Source organism: Fundulus heteroclitus, chromosome 7 (genome assembly GCF_011125445.2).
Source record: "Fundulus heteroclitus isolate FHET01 chromosome 7, MU-UCD_Fhet_4.1, whole genome shotgun sequence".
NCBI classification, from domain to species: Eukaryota; Metazoa; Chordata; class Actinopteri; order Cyprinodontiformes; family Fundulidae; genus Fundulus; species Fundulus heteroclitus.
In genome coordinates this window covers 36,980,506-37,008,049 of record NC_046367.1, presented here as the reverse complement: position 1 = coordinate 37,008,049, position 27,544 = coordinate 36,980,506, and the positions used below count along the sequence as shown (strand labels likewise).

The following is a 27,544-nucleotide window of genomic DNA, read 5'->3' as shown; positions in this document are numbered from 1 at the left end:
TATTAATCATAATTTGAATATTTTGTTTAATATCTGTGAATATGATTTTCTTCCATAATAAAGAAGCATTTATCAATTCATGCACCCACTATTTATTCTTTCTACTTTAAAAAAGATAAAGGGGGGTTGTCTTGCTTTACTTCATTACTTCTTAAGATAATTTTAAAAATTATGTTCACTGACCAACATCAGCTAATTAAGCCACTTTAAAAACAGCTGGATAAATTAACAATGGCAAAAACTAAGAATATTTTTAACAAACTTTTTCCACTACAGTTTATAAAAAGGTATTTATATGATAAAATTACTAAATCGTTCACACTGAGTGGCATAAAAAAAGAAAGACTCAATAGAAACTCAAAATGTAGTTCAGCCCAAAGTCCTAGTTTGCCACTCTAACAACAAGATCTCAGTATTACTTTCACATTCGACCTTCAACAGAATCGAGTGGAACTATAAAAGTGTAGAGATACACTTGTTTCAATAAAAAAAGCTAAGCTGCAAAGTGTTTTATGTAAAAAAAGAAAAAAAAAGAAACATAGATTAATCAAAAATAATATCAGGGTAACACACAAGCATGTATGTAAGTACAAGTATGTAAATAAGAAAGCACGCATAAACACACATGCTCTACAAATAAATGCTTTACAGCCAAATTAGTCTCAAAAATACTCTGTGCATAATTAACTTCTTGTCTGATAATCACATTACCAGCAACTATGTGTATTCATGTTTTTGTATAAATGGAGTGTTGTAATCATAGAGCAACATGATATAGTTGAGATGCACCGATCCGATACCTGGATCGGATATCGGCTCAGATATTGACTAGGTAGAGTGATCGGATATTGGATGAACAACGCCGATCCAGCATTCCGATTCTGTTAATTCGGGGTTTTTTTTTATTAATACACAGCAATACAGTAACAGCAATCTAGTCACTTCAATTCTATGTTTGCAACGCCGGTTATGTCATCACGCAGAGCACACACAGCAGCTAGTGATGAGCAAACACAGCGTCATGTAGCAAGCACCTGACCGAGCCAAGTCGGCTATATGGAAACATTTCAAACTTGATCACTGCGACATGAAATATCTGCAACGTAAACCTTTTTTACCAATGTTTATGTCAAGCCTGATAGTATCGGATCGGTATCGGCCGATAAGCTCAGCCCAGGTATCTGTACTGGAAAAAAACTGGATTGGTGCATCTTTATGATATAGGCAAAAAAAAAAAACCTACTAGATTTATTTGCAACAGGAATTTAAAAGATAAGATTAAAAACTAAGTAAAGGAAGGGGCAGGTGAGTAGGAGAAAAGACAGACAGACGAAAGACAGAAAATTACTGCAAGAAGAGTACTTTTTTCCCTTCACTGCTCTCACCAAAAGGCCAAGTGACAATTTGAACAATTACCCCGGAGCCATTACCTCTGCTGGAACCTGACTGGTTGGGAAGAGACGGATGAGTGTGTGAGTGAGTGAGTGTGTGAGGTTTGTGCACACAAGTGGATGTGGACGCATGAGAGTGGGGCTGCGAGGAAAAAAAAAAAAAAAAGGACAAAAAGAATAACAGCAAGATAGAAAACTTGTATATGGAGGGGGGAAAAAGTTTTTTTTATTTATTTACAGCAGATGCTTCTCCAGAGTCATTTACTGCATCGACACTTATGTGGTAGTTGTTACAGCACAGCAGGTGTGAGAGTGAAAAGCAAAGACAGCGGGAAGATTTGAGACTCTGAAGGCCATCAAGCAGACAGAGAGATGCTAGGAAAAGAAAAGTGACACAATTTTCTTGTTTTTTTTTTTGTGTGTGTTGTTTGTAAGCTTTAATGATTAGACCAATCAATATAATTTTTGAAAAGCTTTGTTAGCAACAGTAAGTCTTAAAACCACAAAGATGAAACTGTTGGAGAGCCACAAAATCCCAGTGCTAGAAAATGTTTGGTTTTTCTCGACTCGTATTCAAAGACACATTTCCCTAGATCAAAAAAAGGCTTTTTTTTCCATTCAAAATGGGCATTGTGCACTCGCTTGCAAAATGATTGGCATTGGGAGTAAAACGTAGTGCTTAGTTAATAAGAACCAAGGGTTTGCAGATGGTTTTCTGTGTTTGTGTTGATGGGTAGCTGTAACTAACAGCTGCTACGACCACTGGCCTCATTTGGTTTTTGAGATTCTTCTTTCTGCTGCTGCTGTTCAACAGTTTAAGCATTTTTAAATGTAATTACGAATATTATAGCACATTATAGTTTAACCCTTCAATTATGATGGACTTCATCGTTTTGAATTCTTGTTTGACAAACAGGAGCTAATAATGGTGTTTTTGTAAATTGTGCTGATAAACAGAAAATGTATAATAATATTAAATGATTAATTCATATTAATTAATCCATTGTTATATTACTGCTTGTCCTTGTAAGTGTCACCGGCGCATCAAATCGAATCTAAATCTTGAGAATCGGAATCAAATCGATTCTTGAAATTTGAATCGACAACCCAGCACTAGTAACGAGTGATTTCCTGCCACCCAACGTACACCTTTAAAAATAAACGTCTTAAAAACACACTCCTGGTCTATTTTCAAGTCTTCTATTTGGTGCATTACAGAAGGCTATTTAATTTAATTGAATTCATATTATATGTGACATGGACTGAAGGAATAAGGCTGAAATACTCTCACCTAACATAACACTTTAGGACGTGGCGTACAGGTTGCACTTCTCAGACACTGCCGGTCACCCAGAGCAACAACAGGTAGAGACACTGACCACAAAACATATTCCCTAGACATAACGAACCTGGCAAACACATCATTCTAAGGGGGATACAGACTTATTAACACAGGATGTTTGTCCAGTAAGGGGTCTCAGGGGGGAGAAGGCTCATAACTCAATAGTCCAATCAAGCATCAAGTTAATTTAAGCAGTGAACTTGAGGGATTATCAGCGTCCGACAGTGAATGGGGAATAGCAACAGTAACACCATCAAGAACGATCAAAACTACATCTTTAACCAGCTAAAACCCTGTGTTTGGATCATTATTTTAATCTACTGACGACGAAGAAATGCAAGGTAAATGAATACATCATAATCACTGTATATTTAACTACTATACAGTACTAATAATATACATAATGCAAGAGTAGTAAGGACGTGGAATCGTGTGCTTGCTGTCAGAGGAAAAAAATAATAAATTAAGGTTGTTTAGGTTGAGGTGCTTTGTGCATCTTAAGAGCTATTAAGTAATTTACTCAAATACCGCAGGCACCTGAATTTAACTGAAGCTTGTTTCTATTTCATTGTGTATTACTTATACACCATAACCACATAATGACATACTGTGCTGCACTGGCATTGAAATATAGTAGAAGTGAATCTGAGATTAGCAGTAGTAAGGCAGGAGCAGATGAAGCTAACAGAAAAGTGTGACCTATGACCTCTGAGAAAGTCTGAGATGGCCCCAAAAGATAAAGGAGGGGGGGGGGGGGGGGGGACTCTTGAGAGTCATCCATCTTTATTAATGGAGCCTGATGTGGCAAAATGTGTCTGGAAGAGGAAGGACAGGAAAGGAAAGGCATCATTTACCGCCTCTCTTTAACCACATTTATCCCCACATGTTTGCACAAAAAGGCAAACTGCTAGCCTGTGTCAGCATACCACACTGCTGCTGGCCTGAACTATTGATTTCATGGTGCATGTGCTGCTAGGTTAGGTTTAATGTGTTCTTGCTGTTTGGATTTTTTGTTGTTAATTTATTTTTTCAAAGGGTTTCTGTATTATAAACAGGGGTTCTGTATTGTTGTTAATTTATTTTTTCAAAGGGGTGCTGTATTATAAACACCGGATAAATAACATTGGGTTACAAACTCATTTCTATATTGGGCCACTTTGGCATCATGGAGTCATTAAAAGGGCCGGTTGCGCGTGGATAGATGATACTTTTGATTTCATAATTTCATTTCAGTTCACATTAGAAATATATAAAAAAAAAAGCAAAGTAACATAAAAGTAGCACATTGTCCCAGTTTATACAGTTTATCTGCAAAATAAAGTTCATATTGGGGTGAATTACACCTTAAACTCATCATTCTGCATCACTTTTTCTCTTTTTGGACATTTCTGGGTTGTTTTAATGTACTTTGGGAAAACTGACAGGACGCTGTTACTACACAGTTAAAAAAAACATTCGCTACAGGAGGCACAGTTTTAGCCACTTTATACACTTTAAAAGGATACATATCTCGACTTTATGACATGATATGCCTTTTTTGGCTCTTGGGGGTCGGATAAATTGCCTTGACGGCACAGGTAGTATTCATCTACAACCATACTCAATAACACCAGACTTAATATATGAAACATGACAAAAAAACTTGCCTAATTTCAAAGAGCAGTGCAGACTCTGCTACTAACAACAGGAATACTTTTGAAGTAAAAGGGCAGGAGGTCATTAGAATCAAAGTGTTTTTCCCCATGAGAATCTTAATGTGCTTAGCATATTTAATGACAATCTGCCTATTAGATTACAAAAGCACTGGAGAGAGTTCATAGTGACCACGGTAATATATCAAAGTAAATCAATATTTAAAAACCGAAACAAAAGACCTCCACAAACCGAAACATTATGAGACATATAATACTAAAAATGTTAGATTGCTTAAAAAGGTTGCATGTTGTTAGTGGAAGTCCTCCCCCCACTGCAAAGCTTGTAAGGGGGGAATTCCTCCCTATCTTGAAAACTGAATATCAGGCTAATATTTAACATTAGCCAGTGTTAATTAAACTCTCCACACTGCATAGAGGGAACTAAAAGTAAGTACATTTTTCATGAAATTAGTGTATTTGTCCTTGATTTGAGCAGGCAAGCTTAAATGATCTGCCAGTAGAATAAGAATTTTGCACTTAAAATACGAAAAACTCATCTCCATCATCTTATTTCAAGGGCAGTATATCTAATTATCGTATTTTAGGGGTCAAAATACTATAATATAATTCAATTGGCAGATAACTTCACTTACCTGCTCAATTTGTTTTCCCCTTTTCTTATAAACTAGTTTCAATTAAATGTTGTGTATGTACGGTAAATACTTTTGTGTTCATCGATATTTTCTTTTTTTTAAAACCACGGCTTCTTAGTCTTACCATCACAGTGTTATTTTCATTGTAGGAGGTTTCAGTCTCTGTTGTTTGGGGGCTGAGGGCTGAGTCGCTGCTGCTCCTCACCAGCAGGGGTGTGTCTGGGGGTGGGGGGGGGACACACAAAAAAGGGAAACAAAACTTATAAATATGCAATATAAGGTGGCCATATTAAGAATTGTGAGAACAGAGAACACCTTTTGAAACACTTTGATGCAAAAGAAGTCACAGTATCAAACTGGCAACATAATGAAAGCATATTTTTAACAAATCATCGTTACAGGGCTCAGAATAAAAGAAAATTGCTTCAAATATGACGAATTTAACTTTGCAACTGCTTCGTTACTCACCATTTTGTCCACCTCAATCCTTTATTTGTTTAACAGACACACAAAGTATAGCAGATATTTATTCTTTGGACCAATAGCCGTTTTTGACCAATCAACCAAACAGCCAGCTACATTTGTATATGTATGTCCATATGTATAAGTGACATCCTAATCCCACAGTCTCACACTGAATGTTCTGACAGCTGATTCTGCAGAGGTGACAATGTGCGGGAAGTGTGAGAAGTTAATGTATTATCTGCTCGCATCCCGTCGGCGAACGCGCTGTTGTTCATGCATCCAAATGGCCAATAAGTGGCTGATTTGTAGATTCGTGTGTGCAAGTAGGTAACAGATGATAACGGCTCTTTTCTTCACATCTCATCGGCCCTCTGCATAAAATCATCATTTACCAGAAACTGATAAATGGAACACACCGCGCTGCTGCTTGTGCCGCTGATGGGGCTTGAGGGAGACGTGAAAATGAGAGGAAAGTCAACACTGCAGAAAGCTAAGCAAATAAATAAGATTTAATATGCTGTGGTTTTATTATGATGCGTGTGGTGCACTCTGAAAATCCACCACCCCCACTCATAGGGTCCATCAATCTATACACATACATTAGGAACACTGTCATGTACTCGCCTATAGCTCAATTGGGAATATAATGGCAAAGGTGGTAGTGTGGGTGGAGGGAACTCTATATGGTTAAAGTACTCTCAAGACATAGCAAATGATATTTGTAGGGTCATATATTGATTGTGACAAATGGACCCTTGGTGCTCTTCAGAAGTACTGGAGGAGATGGAGTACGCCAAACCTTTAATCAATTCATCTCCTCAAAGAAAGACAATTACAGGGAGAAGGTTTGATGGACGAGATCAGAGGCAAAGAAAAGTTTTTTTTAAAGTTTCCAGGAGAGTTTTGACTTTTTTTTTAACCACAATTGCATAAACATCCACTTTAGAATAGGAGCCTTTTGTTGTTACAGAGGTAGAAATGTTAGCAGGGTCTCTAATGCACACAGGAGTAAGGGCATGTAAGTATCTGAGACGCAGCGAGAGATCGGTCAGTGACGTCAAATGGTAGTTTTTAGTTTAACCGGCATGACTGGTAATTTGATCATTTCAGTCAGTAAAGAGCACCACACCGGTCACACTAAGAACAAAACCTTTTGCTGTGGAAGTAAATTTATTGTGGGAAGAATTCATTATAGTTTATTTATATACAGTTCCTTGCAAAAGCATTCCCCTCCCTTGGCTTTTAACCCATTTGTTACATTCAAACCTGTAGTTTAAATGTTTTTTTATCCTGTTTTTGGCCATGGATATAGTCTGAGTCGGTGAAGCGAAATGAAATAGAATATATATATATATATATATATATATATATATATATATATATATATATATATATATATATATATATATATATATAAATAAGATTGAAGGGTCTAAGATAGGGCAGCATGCCAAAGTATGAAAGCATGCTTTTGTATGTCTGAAGGAACATTTATTGGAAAGTCTTACATTAAAGAGTTCCTTTAAATCAAGATTAAAAACACATTTGTTTAGGATTGCCTTTGACTGTTGTAGTTTTACTGAAACATCATTAGTTCAACTTTGTAGTCCAACTGTTTTTAATGTTCTATTTTGTTTATACATTTTATTCCGACTTACTTTTATTCTGTTTTATTTTCCTATATTTTAATCATGTAAAGCACTTTGCATTGTCTCTGTACTAAAATGTGCTATACAAATAAATTTGCCTTGCCTTTTCAGCGGCTCCCTGATTCAGAGGTCGCCACATCAAGCCATTACAACTTGCACACAGACTTGGCAGAGTTTTTACACGACATGCCCCTCCTGACGAAATCAGGATTTGATCACTACACCACGAAGAAGCTTTTTTTGCAACAACTTACATATAATTTTTTTTAAATACACACACATATTACACCTGTGAGTAGGGCTGGACGATACAGGAAAATAGCTAATCGATAAAAATGGAAATCATATTGATTGATATTGATAATTGTCCAAAAAAAAATATCTTGATTTTCAGAACACTGAATTCAAATTCAACCCTTTATGTAACCAACTTTTTACCAAAACTCCCAAGTTTTTCAAAAAGAAAAGAAAAAAGAAAACCTGTGATCTCTGAAGTCTTTGAAGGGGGCGAAGCTGTTTCTGATTGGTTGGGAGGATGTAATGACTGTAGTATTAATCTACATGATAGGCTAGAATGCAAAAGGAAGGAAAACTGTTATTCTATTGACCTTTTTATTTACATTGTTTTCTGTCGCACCACACGGCTATCGATCGATGTATATTGTTGTTGAATTATTGTTCGGTTCTACCTGTGAGGTCATGCTGCATTTAGGCTTGTGTAAGGGATATAATTCCTCTAAGCCACTTTGAGATCATCCTTTTATGCCTCAATCTACTTGCTTTTTTCATTTTTGACAATCAACTGAAAGGCACTCACATGGAATAAGGGGTTAAAGTTGAAAAACTACCATTACACTGCTGATCCATCTTGGAGGTAGTTCCAACCCTACAACCACTAAATGGGATTGTGAAAAGAACACACACTGAAAAAAACGAAGAAAGCAGAAGGAACAGAAGAAATCTGCAGGTTTGTATTAGACATGGCACTTCATTTTTTTATCTGATCTAAGAAAGACGTCGATGCAGACACTGACATGGAGCAAAAAAACTTTGCTTGCATTTAACCAACCTGTATGACACGGAGCTCAGCTCTTACATATTATTTCTCAGGTGAACGTTGGTATCTGTAAGCCACGCTCTCTTGCTTCCACAAGCCCAGTCGTATGCCATGAGGTACAAATGGCCGACGATCTTGGCAGACTGACGTGTATGAAATGAAAGGATGCATTGATCCATGATGGTGAATCCGTGTTTGGGTGTTTATAGCAGGGGGATGATCTTAAAGGGACTGTACATCTTCTTATGATTAATTGTCAATTGATGGTTAATTAGGTTAAAGTTTATTTCATCCAATTAACTGATAACATCCGCTTAGATGGACATTCTTTTAGTGTTGTATGGCTGCTATCTATAGAAGAGGGCGCTGCTGGCCATTCTAAAGTGGAGCCGCAACACAGTAGTGGTAAGAGAAAATGGCGGTGGCAACATGAAGTGGTCCAAAAGGAGTACACTGCAAGATCATTTTTGCACTGTTTAATGGCGACAGGGATACAAAATACTCTTTGTGTGGTCCTGTTTATAAATTTAAACACTCAATAAGCTCCTAAATTGTTAGCCCTGCCAGACCAAAAACATGACTGTTAGGTTAATTGGCTTCTCCAAATTGTCCTTAGGTGTGAGTGTGTGTGTGAATGGTTGTTTGTCCTGTTTGTCTCTGTGTTGCCCTGCGACAGACTGGCGACCTGTTCAGGGTGTACCCCGCCTCTCACCCAGTGAACGCTGGAGATAGGCACCAGCACCCCCGAGACCCCATGAGGGATTAAGCGGTTTGGAAAATGGATGGAATGGATGAATGGATGGATATATATATATATATATATATATATATATATATATAGAGTAGAGTATATAAATATATATATCAAACTTATTTTTTTCTACTCAGTAACCTACTAGGTTCCTGTTTTGTTATTTTTTATAAATAGATCCAAGTTTAAGAATGTGTGAGAAAACCAATTTTTGTTTATTCAGTCAGTATTTAATACAGATGGTACAATAGACTGTTAAAATGTAATGATGTGCCTCTTATAATTTAGCATGTTGTAAAAAAAAAAGTGTTGATGTTATCAATTAATTCTTAGTTAATTAATAAGATTAATCAACTTTGGATTAACTCAATCCATCTGCTACCAATTCATAAATAGCAACATCGACTGTATAAATGTTGAACTTCAGAGAGTGTTGTGCGTGTGAAGCAACTATAAAAAAGGCAATTTTGGTCACATTGACAACAGAACTTTCTCACTCGTTACATGATCTACACAGAGGCATAATCTTTACATTATCTAACATCAAAAAGAAAACTCAATCACAAACAAAACAACTTTAAGGAAGTTGGATCAAGAAGACAAGACAAACTGCAAGGCTAGACAAAATGTAAATTTGAGAAACTCACAGTAAGGTGGAGACAAAGAGAAAAGAAAGAGTGTTAGACTGTCAGAATGAGAAATTTTGAGCAACAGAAAACAAGCCGTTGAAGACAAAAAGGAGGAGGCAACTTGGACTGAAAGGCGAAACAATAGACAGATACGGAGGCCTAACTCTGACCTCCCTTACACTAACACTGACAGTCTCCAGAGTGCTCCCACAACACTCACATATAACCACTAATCTCTGCTGACGGGCGACTGTACTGAAACAGACTAAACTTCCCGTCTGGACAATGCAGAAAAACCCTGTTGTGATTTAAGAAGGTTTGTCCTTTATTATTATAAACTGAAACCTGTACTTTTTTTTTTTAAATGCTGATGCAAATTTGTCCAGGAAGGATGAAAAATAATGGAGTTCCTGATTGAAAGCAACTTAAGAATAAATATTGAGGTGAAATAGTTAAAACACAGCGCGCCTGGTTAACACGGCTCGTTTTGTTAAATCAAAGGTACATTTGACCAAGTTACACTGACGACTACAAGCCCCCTCACAACCACATACAGAGTAACTAGCAAACAAGCACTTGATTTGAAAAAGGACAGAAGGCTGTGAAGCAGAGACGGAGAAAAGCGTACAGAGACAGGCGCGGGGCGAGAGCGTAAAGGTCACGTAGAAAGGTTGGATTCAGGTAACACTGAGCAGACACAAACACTAGTTTTTGGTCTGCAGCCTGACAGAACACATGCACTTCCTGTCTTCCTCTCCTCGTCTGTCTGTGGCCCGCATCTCAATGACACCGCTTCCAACGCTCTGGCCTCTGCCATCTTGCCTTCATTACTGTCCCACCCATCACTTCCTGACCTTCGACTGTGCTGGGATTCAACGTTAACCGTGTCTCCCCTGTGTGTGGAAAACAAAAGGCTCTAAAGCTATGCTTGCAGACTTCTAAAAGTAGCCATACTACAATCTGCAGCCTAATTATTGGTTCCATTTTTTTTATTAGGAAACAATATTGCAATACAAACTAAAATAAAAGTTGATTACATAAAGAAAGCATCATAGATTTTTTCACTTTTACATTATAAAAATCCCATTGTTTGGCAGAATTGTGTAAAATATTACAAGGCGTGTGGAAACCATTCAAACTCAAGTTAGTGTAAATTATCTGATAGTTAATTGATTTCTGAAGAAACAAGTTTCCATGATGAAAGGAACATTTTAAAACAAAGATTAAGGAAGAATTATAACGATGGTATCACTTAAAGCCTGCTTTCCAACCAAAACATTTCATATTATGAATTATTTGTTTCTTAATTCCGGAATTAGACATTTTATTGCTATATTATTGGTTAACTTGTATTTTTCTACATTATTCAGTTGGTTGTAATTTTTCTTTCATGCGTCTTTCTTTAACCATCCTTATTTCTATTGTGTCTAATTGCATCGTAAATAATCATCCGATTTTATCCTATTTTCATCCAATCTTACCTGATAGAAAAATAATCATCCAACCTCAGATCAACCGTAGTGTGGAAAATATGTGAATGTGTTGCGTTAAATGTTGATTTCACACGATTGTCCAATTATTTTGACTCTCGGCTTCAAAAAGTTGCTACAGCTGTATTTCAATGTTTAAGCTTAGTGACAATTAGATGGAGCGAACAAAGTTTTTTAGAAGTAGGCATGGACCTACTTCTGCAACTTGTTTTCTTAACGCCGCTTGAGAAAAACGTATATTTAAACACCATTTACCGCTAAGCAGGACATTGCAGCTACCGATATAAAGGAACTAAAGACAATCTTACTAGATTTGAGGGCTGAAGAATTGACTTCAATCTCTCCTCCTGTGATTGGCTGGAAAACGGAGAGCTCAGCTTGGTGGAGGTCAGGGCTCGGGGTCAGGCTGGCGTCAGCCGCATCTCTCTGCTGGGCTTCCTGCTCCTCATACACCGCCATCAGCTACAAAAAAAAAAAAGAGTATTAGCATTGGACAGTATCACCAAGAATCTTCACGTCTGGTCTCTAAATATTCCCCAGACTTGCAAACTTTGGACTTTAAAACCAGCCTGGAGATAAACTCCTAGATACCTTTTATGTGGAAGTTGACTTTACAGCTTTAAACCTGGCATGGGTGTATAAGTGTTACCAGTGTTGTAGTCAGGTCACTATGCCTCGAGTCCGAGTCCAGGTTCGAGTCTCCAGTGTTCAAGTCCGAGTCAAGTCCAAGTCATTAAAAAAAAAATCCGAGTCGAGTCCGAGTCAAGTCCACTACTCATCCGCGTCAAGTCCGAGTCGAGTCCTTATTGATCAAGTCGAGTCCAAGTTCCGCACTAAAGTAAGCATAGCCTACATGTTTTTAAACTAAAAAAAAAAAATCCACACTCCACCACATTGCACTAATAGATATTAAAATCATACACCAAATAATATTCTAATGACATATTAAAATTATAGCCTGATGATATAAAAAAAGTCGAGTCTTTTTCTCAATTTCCGAGTCAGAATGATCTGAATGTGGGAGTCCGAGTCCAGGTTCGAGTCATCAGCGCTCAAGTCCAAGTCAAGTCACGAGTCTCTAAATTTAGCTAATGACTCGGACTCGAGTTCGAGTCTCGGACTCGAGTACTACAACACTGAGTGTTACGATCATGAACAGTCTTAAAAACAAGCATCCACGAAACCTCCGTGTTACCTTGTGGATGAGGACGCTATAGAGGACACCTAAGGAGCCCAGCATTATTGTGATAGAGCGTGCGCCTGCTCCTAACTAGCCACTAGCGCCATTGATCCTCCTTTTGCATATGTTTCAACGACCTGCTGGCTTCCTCACCATGTTTTATAGTGGAATCCCTGTCTATTGAGGATAGCACTGAGCCTGTGTTTAGCCTAACATGGCAGAGGTCGCCACCACAGTGTTCGAGGGGCCTCCATGCTCCATGCTGAATAGAACTGTGTCAGGGCATGCATGTTGTGAGTACACCTACATTTGTGTGTGTGCTGCGTCTATAGCGACCAAGAATAAAGAGAGGTGAGTTTGCCGGCAAAGCCAGAGGTTTCCTGCAGCACCGAGACGTGTGAAAAATACTCTTTTGCATTCATGCTTTCACGCTGTCTGCTGGCTAGGTGACCGCGTCCAGCTCTGCCCTCAAATAGCACAGTCTACAACTTGTATTGATTAGGCCACTATGCATACAACAGATCTAGCCTTTCTGTTCAGCATAGCCTCATGAGGCGGAGAGTAGAATAGTATCGAGTTACACAATATCGCACCTTTCTCGCCATGTTCTCATCCATATCTCACCAGTTATTCTCTCAGACTCTCACACATCCGTGTTCTGTCACCCTCCCCTCTTCCATCTGTCTAACACAGATTCGGCTCATTGTGCTCTTTCGTGTCTCCTTTTTTTAACAAACCGCCTCTGACTTTTCTGAGCTTTCCTTCTTTCTTTAAAGCTCACATTTCTTTCAAATCAACTCTCCGTCTTCATAGCCAGTTCTTTATTTGTTAATGTTCCATTTTTATTCCCTACCTGCTCTTTTCCTGGCTCTTTCAGAAACACCTCTATCGTTCTTCCTCCAGGATTGTGAAATATCGCTTTGGTTATGTAACTGAAGTGATCGCCATTTGATAAGGATTAGTTAACCTCACCCTCCCGTACATGACAGACTATCTCAGTGAAAGCTGTGAACAATCTTACTCTTATCCAGTAGAAAGCCACAAAAACAGCAGCTACATGTAAAAAACAAAAACAAAAACAAGAGATACACAGAAACAGATTTTTTTTATCGTAAACATAAATACTTACAATTTTTCTTACGCAGCTTAAAAAAATGTACTTAAATGATTTGGATAATAAAAATATGTAAGCATGGTTTACATTTGTAATCAGCCCCTATTATTTGGAGACTCCCAAATGTACAACCAGTTGCCCCCATTAGACACCTAATTAATAAACAGAGCCCACCTCTCTGTAATTTAATTTCAGTGTAAATACGGCTCTTTACTGAAGGTGTCAGAAGTTGGTTAAAAAAAAAAAAACATTAGTACAGAAACTGCAGCGGAGACGATAAAAAGTAGTAGTTCTGCTCTGATGAGACCAAAACCAAACTTTTAGGCTTATTGGCAAAATTTGTGTGGCAGAAAACTAACAATGCTGAAATCCTTTAACACACCTTCTCCATGGTGAAACAAGGCCATGGCAGAATACATTTGTTAAATATCTTTTTTTTTCTTTTTTTTTTACTGGAACAGAGTTGATGGGAGGATGGATGGAGCAAAAATACAGAATAGTACTGGAAAAAAACCTTCAATAGTTGCAAAGTGCTTGAGACGGGGGTAAAGAATCATCTTCAAATTGGACAATCAAATATAAAGCAATGAAGTTGCTTAGAGAAGAGTATATTTATGTGTTACAGTGAACCGGACCTAATTTAAACTGAGAAAATATGTCCAGATCTTATCTGACTAGGCTAGGGCTGGGCGATATGGCTGGAAAATGTATCAAGATTGGTTTGATATCAGTCGATATCGATAAGTATTGATTTTTTTTTTTTTCCCAGACTGTGAGAACAACTGTAGGGCTCTAGAAGGTTAGAGATATAGGTATGGGCTTGACCATATAGGGCTCTAAAGGTAAGGACTAATACCTTAAAATTTTATATGAAATGTACTGCTAGCCAATATAAAGATACTTTAGCTGGAGTTATGTGCTTTCTCTGTCATTTGTTGGTTAAAATCCTTGCAGTAGCCTTCTAAACTGCCTGGAGAGAGTGAATAGCTTTCTTATTCAAACATATACAATGACAGTGACAATAATCATGATGCGATGGAATAAAAGCATCATTAATAATCTCAAATTTAGGTTTTGATACCAGAGTTTGAAGCTTATATTTCTTTGACTGAAAATGAAAAAAAAAGTCTGATTAATCCAAGAGAAAGGCTCTCCAGTGACATGGCAGAATCAAATATAATACCAAGGTTCCTGAGGTTTGGTTTGAAAAAAAAAAAAAGAGGCCAATATACCAAAATGTTGCTTGATTTCACTTATTTGGCCCTTACAGGCAATAATTAAGGTTCTAGTCTTACAAGAGTCATTCTGCAAGTAGTCACAGGGCTACTGTTTGATACTGCTAAACCAGTTTATGAGAGAGGACAACTTAAAAGAACAGTCGAGCCGAATATCATCAGAATAGAAATAACAAGATACTTCAGAAAACAGAGTTTTTTTTTTACCAAGGGGGAAAATATACACCAGAAAGAGAAAAGGTCTGAAGATTGAGCCCTGTGGTACCCCTCATGGCAGGCTCTTGGGGGTCTGACATCATCTGGTTGGAAAAAACACTAAATGCTCAGCCAGACAGAAGGTCAACACCCCTAAAGCCACATCTGGTTGAACGACTACATCTCAGAGCTTGCTAATTATTACAATAAGCCTGTTATAGTCTTGGAGAGGGCCAATATAAACACACAGCACACAATTTAAATGTTCGCTGGTAAAAAAATAAATAAATAAATAAATAAATCTTGCAAACTGCGTAATTTATCCTTCCACTTTAAAATATATACCATAATGTTTTGGCCAATCAAATAAAATCCCATTTTGATACAGTTAAGACAGTTGTAACAACAAAATTTCTCTTCATTGAGGCATGTCATAAAAAACAAAAAAAAAAAAACAAAGGATAACCAGAAGGAGAAAAGGGGAATTCCCTTTTAAACATAACATCTGTAACTGGTTAAATGCGTGGGCTTGGTAAAATTAAGCACAAATTCCTAAAAAAAAAAACAAACAAAAAAAAAACACAGAGGTTTTAGAGGTAGACATCATAAAACAATAAATGCATGAAAAACATGCAGGCAAACCTACCAGGGCACTATTAAATCTGTAATAAAGCAGTGATAAGAAAGGGAAGAGGATCAGATGAGATGGCGCTGAGCTCTGCCTTTGTTCTGTTCAACAGGATTCAAAGACCTGCTACACAAAGTGACAATGCAAGTTCGGCACGAGAGGAAGATTGTGCTGAGAGACAAAAAGGTAACGCTGCAAAAAAAAAAAAAAATAATGATAAAAGAACTTGTGAGAGACAAGAACTGAGGGAGAATTATAATGACAATAATGAGGGGAGAGTTGACAGATAGGCTGTACTGTAAACCCGTCTGCAATGTCAGACAGTAAGAGCAAAAGAGCCAGCCTAGAAGTAAAAGAGATAGTCTTGAGTGTCACCGTGTCAAGAGCTAGAGCGATGATGTGCCCATTTTCTACAAAAATCAAAATGTGCCATGCTGTCCATTCTGTGTCGGCTCCTCTCTTCAAAATATCACATACAGCTTTGCAGATATTTTCTTCAGTGGCTCAAATTACAGTATTTTAAAAACAAGCCAAAACATATACGTCCTTTTCATCTCACTCGATAAAATGAGATTTGTATGTAAGGCGCTCATAAATTTGTCCAGGGTATGAGGATATATGAAAGCTGGATCTCATCTGACCAACTACTAATGTTACCTGACTCCGCCAGATAGATTTGCTCCGCATATCCATCTGGAAACCTTCCGTTGAAGTAATTTTGGGAAGGGGCGAAAATACTGGTTAGCTGATTGGCCTATGTTGGTGATAGACGGGCCAAATAAACCAATCAGATTTGTCGTCACTCTGTTACGAGCGACGACGAAAACACAACCACAAGCCAAGCTACTCTTGCTGCTGCAGGTAAAGGCTCGTTAGCTCAGCAAAGAAATACTCTGTAATTCCGATAAAACTTGCTCGATAGCCACGCTAACGCTAGTTTCATCGGCTGAAGCCGCCATGCTGTTAAGACTGAACTGACGCGCTTCCCGTTGCGTCACACCTCAACTCGCCTCAAAGCCAACGCTGATTGGACGTTTGTTTGGTGAACGGCTCCAAATTTTCTTTAACGGAGAGTAGCCAGACTGATCTGCGAGTGAAACCTTGAAAACTCGCGAGATCAGGATGGTCTCACGAGGCAACTACTAATGGGCCTGTCTGCCTGAAAGCTCACACTTTTATTAAGAGGCGATGAAGCAGCGTGACATCATCTGTGAGGGTTACAGGTAATGCCACAGTGCATTTGATCACGTTACCTCACTAAAAGGGATGTATCTTGGGCTCTGCTCTCACCTTAACCCCTAGAGAAGGAGAAAAGCTTTAAAGAAACAGATCAGTCCTCAGAGGATCTGGGGAAACAAACACTTAAAATTTGTAGTCACAACCATTTCTGACCAGAAAAATGCTTGCTTAGGGTAAAAGCAATATGCTGACGGAGATCTGCTGGTATTCTGGTATGTTCGTTTTAACTGGCTTCTGCAACCAATGTGTGGTTCCATTACGTCATTTTAAACCAAATTTAACGTTCCCCTCAGCAAATCTGTCAACAACCACTGCCAGCTCAAAGCTGAAGAGCTCTGTGAAAGTCTGTTATTATTTTCCTCCTTTTTTCCCCCCCTTTCAGTCTTCTGTCAAATCGCAAAGTTTACTTTGATCATGCCGCTGACAAGCTGATGCAGATATGCCTTTATCCACTTGTTAGCCCCAACACTTGCTCCTTTTTTCGGAGGCGCTGGGAAGACTATCAGACAAGTCCTTTGTGTGCTTTGAGCCTGATACGGGATGCAGCTCAGAAGGTTTACCATTTTGTAGTCATTACAGTCCACTGGTGGATTTTTTTACGTCGTGTTTTTCAGTTTTGACTTTCTACACAACAATTTAGTGCATAATAAAACATTTATAGCCGGGGTGTCAAACTAATTTCTATATTGGGCCACTTTGCCATCATGAAGTCATTAAAAGGGCCGGTTGCACGTGTATAGATGATACTTTTGATACTTTTCAGTTCATATAGAAGTATTTAAAAATGCACAGTAACATAAAAGTAGCACCCTTAGGCCCAGTTTTTACACAGTTTATCTGCAAAGAAGTTGATATTAGGGTGAGTTACACTTTAAACTATCATCATTCTGCATCACTTTTTCTCTTTTTGGACATTTCTGGGTTGTTTTAACGTGTTGAGGGAAAACTGACAACTAGTGGCAGAATGCTGTTACTACACAGTTAAAGAAAAATAAACATTCTATACAGGAGGCACAGTTTTAGCCAGTTTATATAATTTAAAAGGATATATGCCTCTACTTTATGAAATGATATGGCTTTTTTAGCTCTTGAGGGCCAGATACAATGCCTTGATGGGACGGATTCGGCCTGTAGTTTGACACATGTGATTTATAGTATCTATTAAGGCGGGACAATAATTCCATAACAATATATATTGATCCATATTTTGATAGAAGAACAGTTTTACTTTCCTTTGCATTCTATTCTATCATGTAGTTTAAAACAACAGTTATTACATCCTCCCAACCAATCACAAACACAGACCCAGGAATGCTCCGCCCCCTTCAAAAAGTTCAGAAAGCAAACGTTCTTTTTTCTTTTTTAAAAACTTGCCGTTTTGGTAAAGGGTTGGTTGAATAAGGGGCTGAGTTTGAATTCAGTGATTGTGTGTTCTTTATCTAAAAATGGTCATTAAGCAACAGTATAAAATGGTCTGGGCTGCACTTAAACAAATGTTTTGAATTTTTAGATAATTATTGATATATCAATATAATATTAATTTTACCAATATGCTTTTTTTTCTATATCATCCAGCCCTAGTATCTATAGTAAAAATCAGATGATTAAACAGAAAATCAATCAATTTCAAATTATTTCTAGTCTCCTGTCATTAAACATTACTTTTGGATATTCATTGGACTACTTAGAAATTCACTAAATTAGACGCTAACATTGCAAATTCTTTATATCCTTCACCAACTGCATTATAGTAGATAAACGTGAGCAAGCCTACAGAGTTCACCTATGTTGAGCATTTAGATCCTAAGGTTATGAAAAGCTATGGGTGTAGAAGTGATGAAGGATTAGCTTTAATTAATTAGTAAATACGGTATATTGTTTGAAACAGCAATAGCTGAAAATAAATATTTTTGTCAGAATCTGATAAGCTCCAGGGTCCTTTACTAACATATTGTATAACCTAGCCCCAGTAGGTCTGCTGTATAATTTGGACCCAAACCTACCAATGCTAGTTGATGGTGGCACCTTCAGCTCAGCAGCTGGAAGAGCATCAGAAGAACTGTCTTTACTATGGAAACATTTTATCAAGGATTCATTTGGTATATATTTGCTATCCCTCTAGTATCTTTTGTTTTTCCTGGACCTGAACGGGGTTGAGCAAAAACCACTAAGTCACAACATCCATTGGTGCATCTCCGTAAAGCCTTTCCCCCCGGACATTTTAATGCTTACGGCTGGCTGATAAAACCCATAATTCACTGTTTCAGGAAAACAAATATTACACATAACCAATAAGTTTTTGCTACTATTTCTACACTCTGGACTAACAACAGGATATGTGACAGCTGCTCCCGTGTCCTGGATACGTCTGCGTTTGGTGCCTCTTGGTGCAGCAGTCCATCTAGTGACTCTCCAACAACCTCCTGGAAGGAGTTTCCCCTCACCATCTTGCCAAGGTTGTCCGTTGCTTGTGCGCCTCACGATTACCACACATTCTCCTTCTACTTAACTTTCCTGACATCTGCATAAAAGCTCTTACTCAGCCGACTTATTTAGCAATGACCTTTTGCGGCTCACATTCTTGTGGAGGAGGTCAATGCCTGTCTGCTGGACATCAGTCAAGTCAGCAGTCTTCCCCCATGAGCGTGGAAGCCATAACACGGCCAAAAAAAATAAAACATTCCTGTATTAAAACTGATTTTTCATTGCTCCTACGTACCAATCAGTTTTTTTTATTATTTAATTTTAGCGCCTGGATTATTGGCCACTGATTACAGTGTTAACATTATTCTTTTTGATCAGAATAAGTATTACTATCAGCAGCATATACTTCCTGTGTGCCGGTTTGATATGCATGAGAGCTGAGTTGGCTCCTATTGATGTACATAAACTGGTACCAGATAAAAGATTTAAGCTCGCACGCTTGCATTACCATCTTTTTCTTCCACATGAAATGCTTTTTATTCAGGTCGATTATGGCTTGATTGATTACTTGAGTGTGGATCGATAAAATGCTACAAACAGATCCATTCATAGAGCTCAAAGGCAGTGCATAATCACTCTCTCGCACAAACGCACAAACCCACACAGACTAAACAATCTTTAATTAAATATGCTTAAGCTATCTGTACACCACTGACCTTTGATTTCCACTCAGGACCACTTACCGTAAAAAATAAATAAAAAAAAAAATCTATGGCATTCAAGAGGCTGTACGCGAATGTGTGTGCTGGAGTACTCTGCCATCTTATGCAGTCAGCAATATCCCTGGCAGTGACCACTTCATCACCATAGATTTAACATCAGGGCTGCACATGACAACCCTGGCCCCAAGAAGCAGGAATATGCATCCTCTGTGAGAAGCTATTTTACTCTTTTTTTTTTTTTTTTTATCTGCAGGCGAAAATTTTTACAGCTTCATCTGAACGCTAGACACGAGAGAATATCGGGAGAAACCCCAAAGTTTAAGCTTTTATTGCAAACATGTTAATTTGCTGCCATCTGTGCCATCTCAGCTGTTCTTGGTACTCCTCATAAAACAATAAACGGGAGGGCCATAAATAAATTGAGATAATGTGAATATTACGAGTTGAAGATAAATGCTTGTTTTTGGGTCCAACGCCACAGAGGCTCCTATCCTGATGCAACTGTTCCTCATAAGAAAGAAATCAAGTCTGATCGCTCAGGAACACACACTGACACACACACACACACATACAGACACACACACCGGTGATGGGCTGACAGCACCACCTAGCCCAATACACCAGAAACTGCATCTGAAGTGCATCACAAAGACGTGGTACTCTCATCCCCTCCACAAAAGCACATTTCTGCCTGTTATCATTACTAAAGGTCACTTATCTGTTTCCTATTAGACAACATCAGCTGTTTTTGTCCTTTGAACACAAGGGGAATAATGAAATATTCTACCTGACCTTGCCTATAACCCCCAGTTTAAAGAAAAAAAGATATTTTTTTGTAAATGAAATAAAGTTGTTGAACCGTGGCGCTGCACTCAACAGAACCAAAGAGCCGCTTTCCATCAGATGTTTCATTGTCATGCCAAAGCTGAGGAAGGCCTGTTTTGTCACGTGGTACGACCATCGTGCAATCCACCACAAACAGGTTACCAGGGGGGTGATAATCTGAGGTTATTCGAGCATGCAAATCTCAGAAGTTAGCATGAGAAATAATACTTTTGATGTTCGCCACACTTCTGTGCGATGGCCATAAAAATATAACTGCAGATCACAAAGAGAATATGAATGAGCCCTGAGGCAGGTGAGTTATTCTGCACGAGGCTATGAGATGCCCTCTTTGTGTTTCATCAGCAGATATTCCTGCTTAGCCCCGTTTTCCCCCTCTGGCTTCTCTGTGCTTTCTCTTTTTTTTTTTTTTTTTTTTCTTTGCTTCCCACCATTTCCCTTCTTGCCTTATTTTATCTCCGGTTGCCTTCTTTAAACCATTATCTTCCTCCCTTTGGCTTCTTCTTCACCTCCCGATGCTCGTTTCCGCCATCTTCTCTGGTCAACCGTTGCCCCTCTCCCAGAGTTACTGCAAGTGTTTAAAATGAAAACTTTCCAGTTCCAACTTTCCTGCCATCTCTGTCCATTCTTTAAAGGATGAACACAAACGTTTGCCATTAATTCAAAGTGGATATTTATATGGTAAGAATACCTACCAAAGTCATATGCAACCTACAAAAATGGATGGATGAATAGATAAAACTTTTAGATAAAGTTTGGAAATAATATTCTTTCATAACTTACTTTTTTTACCCAAATTATGCAGACATGCAAAATTCTAGAATAAATAATAAAATATAAAAAATCCCTGCTCCCTTGACACAGCTGCAGTCATGACCAAACAGCGAACGTGAATCCTGTTAAAGCATTTTGCTCCATTAAATAAACCCACAAAGCAAACAAAGAGCTTATTGATTAGGACATGAATCTGATACACCCCCCCTCACACCCTCTCACACTCGATATTCTGTTTAATCTGACACGGTATTTCATATCGTCCAACTTCCAGTCTCGCTGAGTCTGTTCTCTTGTACTGTTTAAATACTTTTAATGGAGAAAATGAAACGCAGCACGTTAAACTTTGATATTTGATTACTTACTGGAAGACACAAAATTAAAAGGCTGCCCCGCATGCTCTACATCATAAAAGCTTTTGCAAAACAGCCACAATGGAGGACAGGGACAAAAATACCTACACACACACACACACAGAAACCATCTGAGTATCACTTTGCAACTACGATCGATTGGTCATTTCTGCAATCGATAATTGGGATGGTGTTGTCCCTGTATGGAGAATATGAATGAATGAAATTCACCTGCTCAGCAGTTTCAGGTCTGCATCGGAGCACGTCTGCATAGCTTTGTCCGACTGTGTTCGCTCACCCTTTATTGATCTCCGGTCACCCTAACTCTCTCTAGAGCATGAGAAATCCAGACCAAACAGACAGCCGGGACGAGATGAACGGGCAACAGAGAAGCTACGAAGAGGGAGACACAGACATAAAGCACTGGGAGTCAGCTGATGGAGACCACCATTAAGCTCACCACCTATAGAGACTTAACACTGGCAAAAAAATAGCTTAGCTTCTGGTGAGAAGGTCAGTGTCTCCCACACAGCCAAAGTATGTCAACTTATGCTAGCTCAATCTTGCAAATGTGCTTTTTTCCCCTCCATATTCCTGATTGCAGGAACATGCACGACCGTGTCCTCGCATATAGCAAGCATTTCTGTCAGTGCATATTTTCCTCAAGTTGCTATATGCCTGAGCCTCTCACTACACCACACTTGACCATATGGAAGAGCATTATGGAGACACAGTGGCACAGATGGACATATTCTGTCCATATTCTCAACGATCTACAACGAGCCGGCTAGATGACAGCAGTCATTTCAAGCAGCGCCTGCATCAGGGGGGGAAACCGCAGGGGCAAAAACAGAATATATGGGGGGAAATGGGCACTTGTGCATCACACATTAAACCACAGATAATGGCTGACTTCATATGAAGGCTTAATGCTGTTTGCAAGAGGAAGACAAAGTTTCTTTAAAGAAATATATCCATCTTTATCAGCATGAATATGCAGTGGCCTACACACAGATTCACACCCTGGTAAAGATGTGAGAAAAGCCTTAAAATAAATGCATCTTTACCTGCTGTAGCACACACCCACAGAAAATTTAATATGCTTTCCTTTGAGTAGATTTCTTTCAGTGGGAATGTATGTCAAACATTTAGGCATAATTGTTTTGATAACAATAAGCAGGGTCATACTAGAGCTGGACAATTAACTGCATTTGCAATAGAATTTCAATTTTTTTTTAAAAGTACAATTTCCAAATCGCAGATGTCTGCAATTTCTGTCTATGCAACAATTAATGGATCAGAAACGTCCTTTAGGTGTCAGTAATATGTTTAACGTGCGTTGGCCTCCACATGGAAGGGAAGAGAGTTGCAGCAGTGAGATAATCTAATTTTATTATTTGTTTATATAATCTTTTTAATCAGAAACATTCAGGAATCTAATCACAAAATTAAGTACCGGTCAAACTGTCTAATACATAGACTTGTTTGTTGGTTGCACTTTATGTTCATTAAGGATTGATGTCCAATTTAACAAGCTGTTCTCTTGGTTAATAATGTTCTGATTTATAAAAACAGTAATTCCTTGTTTTAAATGGTTATTTTTGGCAAATATCACACAGCTCTAGGTCATCCCAAAAAAATTATAATTATTACAGTTAGGGCTGGGCAACGATTAAAATATTTAATCGCGATTAATCGCACTGATTAATCGCGATTAATCGCGATTAATCGCATTGTATTTACAAACTCCAAGAATGAATTCAAAAGTAGTGTAAAGAGCACTTTTATTTTAATGTTCTGCTGCCATATGAACAAAAGTGTTGTAACATTTGTAGCACTTATCAGTAACACATATTTAGTGTAAAGCTCAACTTAAACATTTAAAACAAAAAATAGCAATAATAATAAATTAAAGCTTATTGCCACTGACAGGGAATTCTCTTTATGGGGAAAAAATCTACCAAAAACAGGCAATTTCTGAGGTAACAGCAGGGAGCAGCATTACCATTTTATGTTCAATACCAAAGTTTAACTTGGCAGTGGTTCCAACTAACTTGTTTCTGTCATATTCCATGCTGGAAGAACTTTAAACTGAAATGCTTGCTAACTCGATATGCTTGCGTTTATTTGACGTTGACACGCGGTTTTTTGTTGTTGCTTTCTCGCGCGCATATAGTGAATGGCAGGGGGAAAACAGGCAAAAATACATGGATACTTTGAAACGAGAAGCGACTTCACCGACGGCGTCGATGCAGACCCCCCCCCCGCTCCGCTCCGCACAAAACTTGTTCCGGCCGCCAACTCACCGCCTCGCCTCGCCCCGCCTAAGCTCGCTCGCGGTACCTGCGGGAAACACCGCCTTCCGCATGTCGGCTTTGTTTTTTTCCGGCCAGCACCTTTCTTCCTCTTTGAATCTGAGGCTGGGCTGACAGCGAGGTTATTGGCGCATTATCGCCACCTACTGTTCTGATTCAAACCCCTACACCGCAGCAACAGACCTTCACAAAATAAAAGCATGTGACCAACATGCGTTAACGCGCGTTAAAGAAAATATCGCCGTTAATAGTCTAATGAGTTAACGCGAAATTAACGCGTTAACTTGCCCAGCCCTAATTACAGTATATCCCTTTTGATTTTATACTTTGTCACAAGATCTTGCAATATTAAAACGGCACAATATTTCTCCAAGTAAATATATTCTGCCAAGTGATATTACTCTCAGCGTGTTACCGGATCTGGTGAAATGAGAATAAACTATTATCATGAGTCACAGATATGATAGTGAATGTGTGAGACTAGAGCAGCACAGTATACTTGATTCCAGTCTCCATTGCCGTATCAATGATTGGAAAATCGCAACTGCAAAGGACTGCTAGGATGCAACATTTGGTAGATTTATGTCAAATAGTGCTGGGCAATACAATAAAAATTGACAATATCAATGATAAACACAGGCTTTAAAGGAGCTATAAGTAAGATTAATTTACTGTAAAATTAACCTAAATCATTCTTCATTGTTACCTGGGATGGAAGTAACATTCCATATAAACGATCGGTCCACACCATCAACAATATCTTAGTCATGTTTTCTTTCTTTCAAACCTAGAGGTACGGTCCAGAACTACTTTGGTTCAGAGTGTAGCCAGTGTTTACTTCCTGGTTCCTGAGCCAATCATATGAGAGATACCAGGGTTCCCAGACTAGCATTGGGTATTTTATCTTGATAACAGAACAGCAGTCTGCTAACATGGAAGCCAGTAAAAGAAGCAGACCAGAAATAGAACTGGATATATCTGTCCCGTGCAAGTAAAAATTCACAAAAGCAACACACAGTTTAAAAAAAAAACAGCACATTAGATTGTTGTGATTGGGAAGCTGTTGTACCGATTTGAACCACAAGGTGTCAGTGTTATGAATAGCTCCTTTAAAATAGCAAATTTATCACAATTACATGTATTGCTGATATAGTGCAGACCTGTTTGGGACCCTTATGTTGCATTAGACTAAAGTGTTAGTTCATAGTTTGGAGTCTGGAGTAGATTTGATTCTCCCTACAGAGACCTGACCAAACTGAAGTGGGTTCCTTTAAACTGAACACAGATCCTTTAAAATAGACATTGGTGTGAACAAAGAAGGGAACCTTTCCAATGGTCCTTTAGCATCAGGACCACCAGGTTCAGCTCTGCAAAAACTGATAACCCTAAACTGGTTTATTCCAAACTGAACAAGGATTATTTCCCAAACGAATTGCTAAAACCTCTCATCCTTCTCTCACTAACCCACTTTAATATGTGACCTCATCGTCTAACCTGAATGTATCATTTTTCCTTTTTTTTATTAATTAGTAATATTTAATGTGTGCTAGCCACTCTTCAACACAATAAACAAGAGAATGGACTATTGAAGTTAGGAAGACGTCTGTTGATTGAAATCAGGAGATAGTAACTGAGGGTGGGGGCATACGTCAAGGAATTACTTGATACCATCTTCACTGGTTTTGTGCACATTCTGACTGAATGTCTCAAATGTTATTGATGTATTGACTTTATGACAGTATGCTTAAGAGCTTTCTGAACCATCAGTGTTCAATTCAGTTAAAAAGTGTGATCCACAGAGCTCAGGTCCTCCCTACCTTATTCATCTTCTTTCCTTTGATTCCTTCAACCTTTCCTTTCTTTCCAACAACTTATCACTTTCAATTGGCTCTCCGCTTAACAATGGACGTCTGAGTGCCTTTTTAAGTCGGATTTGCTGCCTGTCAGATTTGACTGATAACAGGTTGCCCACACGTCCCAATCTCCCATTTACACAATCACCGCTTCACACGCATATAACCACAAAGTGCTTAGATGGATGCTATCCGAGGATTATCAAGTGAAAAGCTTAAGTAGTGACAGCTGTCAGCTTATGTTACAAAATCGGAATCAGAACCAGATACAAATACACTTTGTTATTGCAAATGAAATCAGAAACACACACACAAAAAAAAAACACAAATCAGTTAATCAAAGTTGATAAAAATAGAACACTTTGTATTTCCAGGCAGAAGTACAATAAAACTTTTGAGGACGAAAACATCTGCATCAACATTTATTTAAACTTTTAGTAGTATATCTATAATACCTATTCACAAATAGTGTAGTAAGAGAGCAGGAAATCTTTTTACACATTTACTGCAGTTTCCTAGATATGTTTATGAGTGACTTGATCCTTTGTTCTTCTTTCAGCTGGCTAGAATATAGCTTTTTAGTCTCCAAACTATATAGATTATATATTTAGCAGAGAGAAACAGTGGTACCTGTTTAAATCCAGCCCCCCATTTCATGGATAGACCCAAAATAAAGTGCATTCAGAAGTGACTAAATTGACTATTTGCGAGAAACTTTTGTTTCAGTAGTAATATAGTAATATATTTTCTTTCATTGCAGCAATTTTTAAATTTTTGGTGTTACACTTGGTTTTTGTGCGTTCCAGAATTTGCATCATTCATGTGTCTGCAGAGCGTTTGGCCACTTGTCGGCAACCGTAGGCTCTCCTGTGTTCAGCCAATGCGTTTGCAGAGAGGCTGTTTGGTTTCTCTGACAGAGGTCTGGATGTTCCTGGCTGCACTGAACTGCATACAGCAGACCACTCAGTGTACGTTTGGGTATTTTGTTTTTAGTGCACCAACCTTTGTCAGAGTTTGGCTCAGTCTGAAAAGTACCAGGATGTTGCGTTTGGAGAAAATCCTTCTCTAATCTTATGGCAACGTGGGGGACGACAATGTTTTTTGGCATTTGTTGAACAAGGAAAACAAACGGCCCTACAGCTTTAAAAACTTGGAATTTCTTCCTCACTTGTATTGAATTGAGAAAGCTCTACGGATGAAGAGCAAAACGTCTTCAACTACAAGAACAGAGGTGCTGTTGTTTTTAACCTTTTGTTTGGCTTATGCGTTTTGGAAGTCCTGCTAGAAACGCAGAAGCTCCAACAAGAAATAATTGTACAAGTGAGGAAACATGACAGAAAGTAAACTGCAACTAAGTGGGAAGGACGTCTGGTTGCAGCTCCCTTGCCCCAATGTTAGGACAAAGCTAAAGAGGAACTATAAATATTATCTCTGTGTTGGATGGGCTGGTTTGAAGAGGATTGTTGGATTCTGTCAACTATGCGAATACATCCCAGAAACAAGTGAAGACTTGTTCTGTTGGGTCATCTCTGTGGGTCATCTTATATCTGTGTAGCACTGTTTCAATGAGCTATGCAAGCAAATCAGTTGGTTCAAAGACTCAGTGAT

The 27,544-nt window shown here is 38.4% G+C and overlaps 1 protein-coding gene across 4 annotated transcripts in view; it reads right to left on the bottom strand.

Annotated features, from left to right (window-relative positions):
• The window catches only part of pard3bb (par-3 family cell polarity regulator beta b), a 302,455-nt gene that overhangs the window by 229,869 nt on the left and 45,042 nt on the right, over positions 1-27,544 (bottom strand). For 3 of the 4 annotated variants that reach the window (XM_036139581.1, XM_036139580.1, XM_036139582.1), the window contains exons 3-4: positions 11,370-11,523; positions 5,145-5,239 (exon numbers count right to left, since the gene is read on the bottom strand). In XM_036139581.1, coding sequence (XP_035995474.1) covers positions 5,145-5,239; positions 11,370-11,523 — 249 coding nt within the window. Of the gene's footprint in view, positions 1-5,144; positions 5,240-11,369; positions 11,524-12,256; positions 12,396-27,544 lie in introns of those variants that run through there. The other variant, XM_036139583.1, reaches the window with a different exon arrangement.